This window comes from Diabrotica undecimpunctata, chromosome 5 (genome assembly GCF_040954645.1).
Source record: "Diabrotica undecimpunctata isolate CICGRU chromosome 5, icDiaUnde3, whole genome shotgun sequence".
NCBI classification, from domain to species: domain Eukaryota; kingdom Metazoa; phylum Arthropoda; class Insecta; order Coleoptera; family Chrysomelidae; genus Diabrotica; species Diabrotica undecimpunctata.
Genome location: NC_092807.1, coordinates 44,747,337 through 44,756,858, shown reverse-complemented (window position 1 = coordinate 44,756,858; position 9,522 = coordinate 44,747,337). Strand labels below are relative to the sequence as shown.

At 30.9% G+C, this 9,522-nt stretch overlaps 1 protein-coding gene across 1 annotated transcript; it reads right to left on the bottom strand.

Moving 5' to 3' along the window:
* Positions 1 to 8,294: 8,294 nt before the first annotated feature.
* Positions 8,295 to 9,122, bottom strand: LOC140442167 (uncharacterized). Its single transcript, XM_072533245.1, has one exon. It carries the CDS (start codon positions 9,120 to 9,122, stop codon positions 8,295 to 8,297), a length of 828 nt encoding a protein of 275 aa, XP_072389346.1.
* Positions 9,123 to 9,522: the final 400 nt, after the last annotated feature.

Genomic DNA, 9,522 nt, shown 5'->3' with positions numbered 1-9,522 from the left:
TAAAGATGCTAGTTTAGTGGGTATAGAAGGCAATTAGTTTCCCAAATGGGATTGATATACAGCTAGGAAGAAACGTGTAAGATCTAATGGGGAAATTAAGTGGCAATCCTTTACTAACAGTAGCAAAAATACATGCTGCAGTATATATCCAACTTTTCCATCTACTCCTCCAAATGAGAGAAGATATTTATTTCGAAAAATTCATATCATGTACATTAGATGCCTTTTTAGACATGCTACAGTAAACGCATACCTTTATAACATAAATCTTTCGGAAACTGATATGTGAATGTGATAGCAGTTTTGATGACCTTAACCACTGGATGTTATAACGTCGGTACAACCAAGAAGCCATAAATTTTTTATTTTAATTCATCTTCCAACAAAAAATCATACCGCCGCAGAATTTTGTTTCTCTTTTCTATTTAAGTAGTCAAAATCCCACTATTAGATCGATTTTATGGGAGTTTTTGAAACGTACCAAGCGCAAAATTTAAACTGCATTTTCCAAGCATTGTTGTGTAAATGCTATATGGTAGAATTTTAGTTGCAGTATTTTCGACTGGCTTTCCTTTTATGTCATTTACCTTTAATAGTTGCATATATTGTTTGTTAAAAAAAAGTCACTATAAAGGGCATCTTAGAGTAAAGCGTGTGTCCTTGTTCAATCCTTTTTCTAGAGTCACCAATAGTGTTTACAATGGGAACGATAGGAAATTAAGTGAACGAACAAAATAGGAAAGTATGTGATATAGATTTAAAAGTAGTATAAAAAAAGTCACTATAAAGGGCATCTTAGAGTAAAGCGTGTGTCCTTGTTCAATCCTTTTTCTAGAGTCACCAATAGTGTTTACAATGGGAACAATAGAAAATTAAGTGAACGAACAAAATAGGAAAGTATGTGATATAGATTTAAAAGTAGTATAAAAGTTAATTGTTTTTACTCATTCAACCAATTTGTCTGGCTATATAGTTCTTGAAATTGAGGCCAAAAAATATACTGATGTCCAATATTGTTCTGAAGCTACTTTCTTGTGGCATCTTAAATTAGTTACTCTTTTAATGGGAATAAGCTAAAATTGAAGTTTAAACTAAGTTTATTAACGTTTCAATTTCCATTTCGGAAATCGTTCTTAAAATACAAACATTAATAAACTTATTAAATTTTGTTTGTTGTTACTTGGTGAAAAATTCTTCTAATATGTTAATTTTATCTGACTTATTTATATCGACAATTGAGACATATATTATACATTTTAAAGTAGACGACTTTAAAATGATATTGCTAATATTGCTGAGTTGCGTTCCTAGGACGACTTTATTGTAAGATATTTTATTCGATTACATGAAATCAACTTTAATTAGAGAATATCTGTCAGAAAAAAATCATAGCACTTGATTCGTCTTTAAATAAACAACCACATGCCATGATGACAGTAAAATTCTTTTATTAGCAATTTCGTAGCAAATCATGAGCAAACAAAAACAGGAGAAAACAACCTCATAATACTATCCCGACATTAGGTATTTGGTTTGACATTTAATTTACTCTTAATAAGATCTCGATTTTCCGATTTTGTATGTATGTTTATGGTATATGTTATTATTATTAGCACAATTAAAATGTGTTTATTTACATGTTTATTTAAAAGTGTTCATTTTCCCATGCGTGTTTACGTATTTGAGATCTATCAAATCCTCCAATTTCTTCTACCCACAGTCAATTATATAAAGTTGGTACACTTCCCGTCATATAAAACTGGTACAAGTTTTGTTCCCAATGTAAACCTGGGTTCAGACTGGATACAGTGGTTCGTGAATTAATTTGCTGTTGCCATCACAGACAACGGAATTGCACTAAATCTAATTAAAAAAAGTTATTATTTGATAGGTATTATTTTTATCATTAACAACAAAAAACCGTATTTAATAAATTTAATAACCAGAGATAGGGTTCAGCTAATATCCGAAATATTTGAAGGATCTTTAAACCTAGATTATTGGCACAGGGAACATTGGAATGCATCTACTGTACCTAATTTTTTACTTCAATTACCTACCGAACACGAACTGTATTTTGTATCAATAAGTTTAGTCGCAGGTCAACTACTAAGATTAATTTATTATTTATTATATGAACGATAACATTAACAAAAACTAACATTATACTTTATCCTACGTAGATTATAAAGTGACAATTACAATCCAATACCTCACTGTAATGTTTTATTATAATAATTTAAAGTTATGTCTATATTGATTTTATCTATCACTATATTTGAATTGAAATATTTTCATAAATTATAATAAAACACAAATCAAGGTATGGGTACTTAATAGAGATAATGAAAAATTACAAAATTAATATGAGAATTTTTTAGGATGCATGTTTAAACAAATTTTATGTGACTGACTGATAGGGAATGCTCGATGTTGTAGTTTTTAGAATACTCAAATCTGGCGGTCTGTCACACAGCCCTGCTTTTAGCTGATTTCATATAATATTTTCGTTGAACTGGCAACAGTGCCCTAGAAATTAGAATGACACATGTGACAAGATCAACTTACACAACTTGTAAAACATGATTTTCGGTAATAAGAGTTGTACTAGTTTTTTATGACGCGAACGGTACATTTTTCTTATACTTAAATTTTTGTCCAAATATCTACGCTTTGAACTTTGGCGAATATAATTTGGGCCCATGGTTGAAAAAGAGAGCCTTCACGATTTTTCGGGTTTTACTGCTTGTTTTATTTGGCGGTGTATGCTTGCTTCTTTTATCCGTATCTGCATAACAGTCTAGAATATCAGTTTTTTTTACATCTTATATTAACGACGCTGATATACAAAGTGTCTTACGAAAAAACATCTCACATACCTGTATGTCTTGACCATTCAAAGAAAAGTAACACTTTTTGAAAAATGCATGTGGTTTTTTTAAACTTTGTATAACTGTAACGACTTAATTTTAATACGTGCAATAAGAAAATTTTTCTGGCCTATATATTCTAACTTCCAATAATCACGACATAGTCTTTGTCTGTAATCTTCGCTGAAATAACTGGCACATTTGTAAACGCACTCTGAACAATTAGCTGTTTTTGGCAATTTTGCTGGTATATTCTTTTTTTTTTATCTCATAAGGCAAACCCTTAGCACGCCTCCTTTTTGCGACATTTAGGTATTACCCATTCTTTTAAGTTTCTCCAACGTATTAGTGGACGTACGTCTTTCCATACTTTATCAAGGAGTACATTTAATATCCAAGTAGCTGTTCTAGCTATCCAAGTTGACACTAAATTGTTCGTGGGTGCACCTATTTCAGTATTTTCTTTCTCATTATTTAGACTGCTTGTAATTCATATAGACTCTCTAGACAGAGTAATCTCTCTGCTGATATGTGGGGTCTACATCTGAAAAGTCACCATCAAAAATGGATTCTATCATTGCGACTATATTGTTCTGAGAATCATCAAGAATTGAACTGCTGTCTTCAGTATCAAAGAAATCTAAAAAACACACAAGATATTGCACAAAAAGTAACTAATTAATACCTATTAACAAAGTATTTCAAAACTTTGTTCCTAGTTACAAATATAGAAGACAAGCAATTTTATTTAATGGTCTGCTTAATTTTAGCATAATATTTAAACTTAACACCATTAAGATCATTTATGATTTTAGCTTAGTAATCCTTTCTAAATTTTAACTCAACCCGTTTTCAGGTAGAATGAAGTAAGTGTACTTAAAGGTTTTTACTAGTTGATATGAAAGAGAAATTTTAATAAATCATACACGTAAAATGTATTAAAGACACTTATCACCTTTTTACTGAATATGGTATGTAGTAGTGGAAATATATTGTTGTCCGGTATAATAATATACAGTGTGGCGCACCGAAAACGAAACAGAGGCATTTACTGGCAGATGATTCCTTTTTTGAAAAAACGCTCGGACCCGTCGATTTTGTTTTCGAGGGGGACACAAAATTGGCATAAAATCACTTTAACATTTGCAGCCCCTTAAGCGGGGGTGGCATCATCCCTAAAATCTTAAATGAAAAGGGGGGTCGAATGATCCATTATTTGAAATGTCTTTCAACTCCCTTTATAATGATGTAAAATTCATGTATTTAATTCAGTAGTTTTGGAGATTTATTGATTTAAAGTTTAAAGTAGACTTTAATAGGTACATCAAATTAGTTTGTACTTCTTTCAGAAGAAATTTGAGTGAAAGCATTTTCTTGATAAGTAAATGCTTTTATTTACTACGCCCATGGTTTATTAATAATAAAAATAGCAATTGAAGTATCCTTTGTGACAAAAAAAGTTGTTTCTTGAAGAAAGATAAGTAGAGAATGCCACGTACTTATTTAAATAGGAAATAGTACATTAGTTTGCGATTGATTTGACCAATCTTTGTTGTTAAAATATCATTTATTGCTTTATATATAAATTAACCATGGTATATTCCACGGCAGAAAGGGTTGAAATTATTGAAATATTTTTCGGAAATAATCAGTGCGCTAATAGAATAGCACACATTTTTAATGGGCGACATGAGAACAATAATGTGCACCGAAAATATGTTCTAGAACTTGTAGCTAAATTTCGGGAAACTGGATCAGTCGCCAATAAAAAACGTAATATTGAGTATCCTATAAGGAACGAAGCAACAGAAGTGGGGGTTTTAGGGCAAGTTATTGTAGATCCTACATTAAGTACCCGCAAATTGCAAACTTCGTGTGGTGTTAGTCGACGTACTACCCAACGGATTCTAAAGGCCCATAATTTTCATCCGTATAAAATTCACCTTGTACAAGAACTTAATGAAGACGATTTTGATAAGCGATTAGAATTTTGTAAAGTTATGAGTGAACGAATTACAAACGATGAACAATTTTTATTTAACATTTGCTTTTCCGACGAATGTTCCTTTTTTTTAAATGGCGAAGTAAATCGTCATAATTGTCGATATTGGTCGGACTCTAATCCTAGAATTTACCATGAGGTACACACACAGCAGCCACAAAAATTAAATGTTTGGGCTGGCATTTTTGGCGATCATTTGGTTGGTCCTTTTTTCTTAACTGGAAATTTGACTGGTGAAATGTATTTGGAATTACTGCAAAATGCCATAGATCCTGCGCTAACAGATATAATTGAAAATCAGAATGATGGTCGATACGTTGAGAATATGTTGATTTTCCAACAGGATGGTGCCCCACCACATAACGCATTAAGAGTTCGGCATTATTTAGATCAGACCTTTCCAGGTCAATGGATTGGTAGAAGAGGTGCCGTTGAATGGCCCCCAAGATCGCCAGATTTATCACCTTTGGATTTCTTTTTGTGGGGTTACTTAAAAAGCAAAATCTATGCTACTCAGCCAACATCCTTAGAAGATTTACGACAAAGAATTGTGAATGAGTGCTATCAAATTACTCCTCAAATATTGCAAAATGTCCGGCAACGTTTTTAGCAAAATATTTATTATTGCATGGAAAGTAATGGTGGTCATTTTCAACATTTATTCGGCTGACAGGTCAGTTCATTCTTTATTTTTTAACAACTTTGCTGCTATGTATTGATCTCCTCTTACGATGATGTATTTAAACTTTAAATCAATAAATCTCCAAAACTACTGAATTGAAGTACATGAACTTTACATCATTGTAAAGGGAGTTGAAAGACCTTTTAAATGATGGATCATTCTACCCCCCTTTCCATTTAAGATTTTAGGGATGGTGCCACCCCCGCTTAGGGGGCTGCAAATGTTAATGTGATTTTATGCCAATTTTGTTTCCCCCTCGATAACAAAATCGACGGGTCCAAGCGTTTTTTTTTTTAAGGAATCATCTGCCAGTAAATGCATCTGTGTCGTTTTCGGTGCGCCACCCTGTATGTGGGCTTACTTTGTTTTACATGCAACAGAATTTTAATTTTATGGAAATAAGTAGCGATATATTGTTTTATTTGAAAATAAAGAGCTGGTTAGGTGTAACTTATTTGTTTATTACACAAATTATCTGCTGAATGGTATGTCGTATCATTTATTGGGTTTTACCTGTATGTAGAGCGGAAAAAGCTGAGAATTTTGGTAGGTATACTTAACTCAATATTTTAAAATTTGTCATTTACCTGGTTTTCGCAGAATACCGACGATATGATGTAAATAATAAATAATGAAAACAAAATTATTGACAATTTTTTCGCCATTTACTAGAAAGTTAATTTTTGAAGTTACGTTTCCATAGAACTGAAACGTGCGATTTATTATTATTAACTATACTAACAATGACTACTCGAGGACTTTTCGAGTTTTTCTATCAAACACACTTGCACACAAAATAGGTAGTACTTTTTTTTTAATTTGTTAACAGATTAACTGAGTTGGTGGAATTTTTTTAACCAATTGTGTAGGCAAAAGTATAGAAGTAAAGAGACAAATTGGAGTAAACCACTCAAACCTAAAATTAAATAATTATTTTAACTAAAAGTAATTGTAGTAAGTTACGCCACTGTAAACCATTCAGGTGGGGATTTAATAGATAATTGTGTGGATGTGTGTGCCTGTGTGTTTTGGTATATGCGGTGACAGGAAAAGCCAATTGCTTATATCAGCTTCATTAGTAACCATTTATCCATTATCTACAGTTTAAATTATATAAGACAAATTTAAAGAGAAGTATAATGATCTCTTTAAATTGATTAAACTTCGTATTAGCTTGATTAAAACACTACATTCTTTGTCATTTAAGCAAGATCAGAATTTATTTCGAGAATGACAAAATAATAAAAAAAAGTAATAGTAAATGCTGAAATAGAGACATACATCGATCTCATTTTGAGATATGTTAGTCTTTACCTAGAAGCACGGGATGACGTAATTTTGTGCTCTTTGCAAGAGGGTTGAATCTATATTCTGACTTTTCGTTGTGATTTTTCTCCTTTATCTCTTATCCTATCTGTTAAATATCTCATCGATATTTAACAGAGCAAGAACTGTTAAAGTGTTTACAGAATTTGTCAAATAATGAATGTTAAATAGAGTTATGTGATAGAAGATATATCCGGTAATGAAGATGACGAGTATGTTTCTGACAAAGTTGATCAAGGACATTTATCAAGTAGCGGTTCTGAAGATGAAGTTGAGATTGAGGAACTGCTTGCTACAAAGTTCGTCAGTTCGTCAAAATTAGCTCTGTCTTTGAGTTTAAACTCTAGCGATGCGAAAAATAAACAGAGAACGCATTCGGAGTAAAGAAGATAGCAAATGCGTTCGGATTTTAAAATTATTTTATTATGGAACTACGACTGGGGGACGGTCAATTGAACTCAATAGGTATTGAAATTTAAATAATTAGGAGCAATTATACCACGTAATATTATGTAATGAAAATTATGGATTTTTATTGTTTTTAAAGATGAAATATATTGTAAAAAATTGATATTTAGAAATATAATTATAAATAAAATCATTTAAAATTTTGTTTGCTTCTACAGTAGAATGGATTTAGATTTATTTTATTTCATATATATTTCGTATAATACATAAATATACATGTATATATATATATATATATATATATATATATATATATATATATATATATATATATTATATATATATATATATATATATATATATATATATGTATATATATATATATATATATATATATTTATATATATATGTATATATGTATGTTAAATTATGTTTATATATATATATATATATAAACATAATTTAACATGTTTGAAAACTAAAAGCAATAAAAAAGTTCACATACAGATATTGCACAAATTTGCCAAGAAATACATAGCTAAGTAATTCTAGGTATGTTCTTAACAAAACAAGAGAAAGTGAACTGTGTGTTAGAAAAGTGGCAGTCGTTAAAGATTTATATATCCCTACTAAATGGCCCAACATAATTTAACATGTTTGAAAACTAAAAGCAATAAAAAAGTTCACATACAGATATTGCACAAATTTGCCAAGAAATACATAGCTAAGTAATTCTAGGTATGTTCTTAACAAAACAAGAGAAAGTGAACTGTGTGTTAGAAAAGTGGCAGTCGTTAAAGATTTATATATCCCTACTAAATGGCCATTTAATAAATTTCTGTCTAAATTGACAAAGTAGCTTTAAAGTGAACAAGAATTGATGATCATTTTAGCATTATACACATCATATTGAAATATAAAAATAAAATAAATTCATTTTTTTTTCTCTATAACGTTCGTATTCTAATAGTATACTTACAAAATAACGTTACAATAGTTCAATGCCTCAAATATCTGGATCGGAACTGGAATCTGTATCTTCTAGATCATCTTCGCTATCACTATCATCGTCATCGTTGTCGTCATCATCATCATCATCCAAGTTAATTATCACTTTCTCCGTAATTAAGTCTACTGCCGGTGCGCTTTTCATAAAAAACTGTTCTGCATGTTTCGCATTTTCACACCGTGATTTCCATTCATCCTCTGAAAATGTCTCAAAAAATTGATCACATAAAATCTCCACATCTTTAAAGTTAAAACTTACATTCCGTTGTGCAACATAATTTTTAATGGAAGCCCAAACTAACTCAATGGGGTTTAACTCGTGATGATAAGGTGGTAGTCTTAATACCGAATGTCTATTTTCCTCTAAAAGTTTATCTAGTTCATTGGATTTATGATGAGGTTGATAAAATTTTGCTAAAGTGTATAGCTCGGCTCCCAACATATCATCTCTAAATGGTATAGTTTTTTTTCTTAGCCACTCTTTTATTTCATCTTTTTTTGATGCAGTCGTTATATTTTTTTCACTTTGAACATTGTGATATGTGGCATTATCAATCGCTAATACACTTTGTGCTGGTAAGTTTGGAATCAAAATTTCCACTAGCCACTTTTTATAATTTTGAAAGTTCATCTGACTATGGTAATCAATAGTTTTTAAATTTGATTTAAATTTTAAGTAGGAATTTTTTATGAAACCCATTTCTCCTCCTACATGAACTGTTATTAACCTCTGTCCTTTAGAGATAAGCTTACGCAAACCATCGTGAGAATCATCATTCCAACTTTTATTGAATGTGTGACAAGAGTGGATGTATGTTTTGTCCATGTATACTATAGGACGATTTACGTTTCTGTACCTCTTAATACCTCGAAACTTTCATACGATCCTCTGTAATTAATTTCATTGACTAATTTACTGTGTATGTCTCTCAACGTAGGAACTTTTTTTTCGTGGACGTGAAAATTTATTACAAATCTCCGAAGAATTTCGTTAAACATATTATCCAACTTAGTTTTGGTCGCACTTTTTTGTCCTTTTATATTAGGTGTATGAAACCAATCATTTTCACTATCTTCAACACGTTCTTGAATTTCCGTTAGTTCTATTATCGGATGTTTAGCCTCCGCTTCTCGTTTCATAAAATATCACATTTGCTATAATTTCACGAGATTGACCACTCAAAACTTTACGATGAACTTTTGATTTATATTCCATTGTAACGGAA

Excerpts from the sequence above, each read along its gene's own strand:
- LOC140442167 (XM_072533245.1), bottom strand. The coding sequence starts at position 9,122 with ATGGACAAAACATACATCCACTCTTGTCACACATTCAATAAAAGTTGG.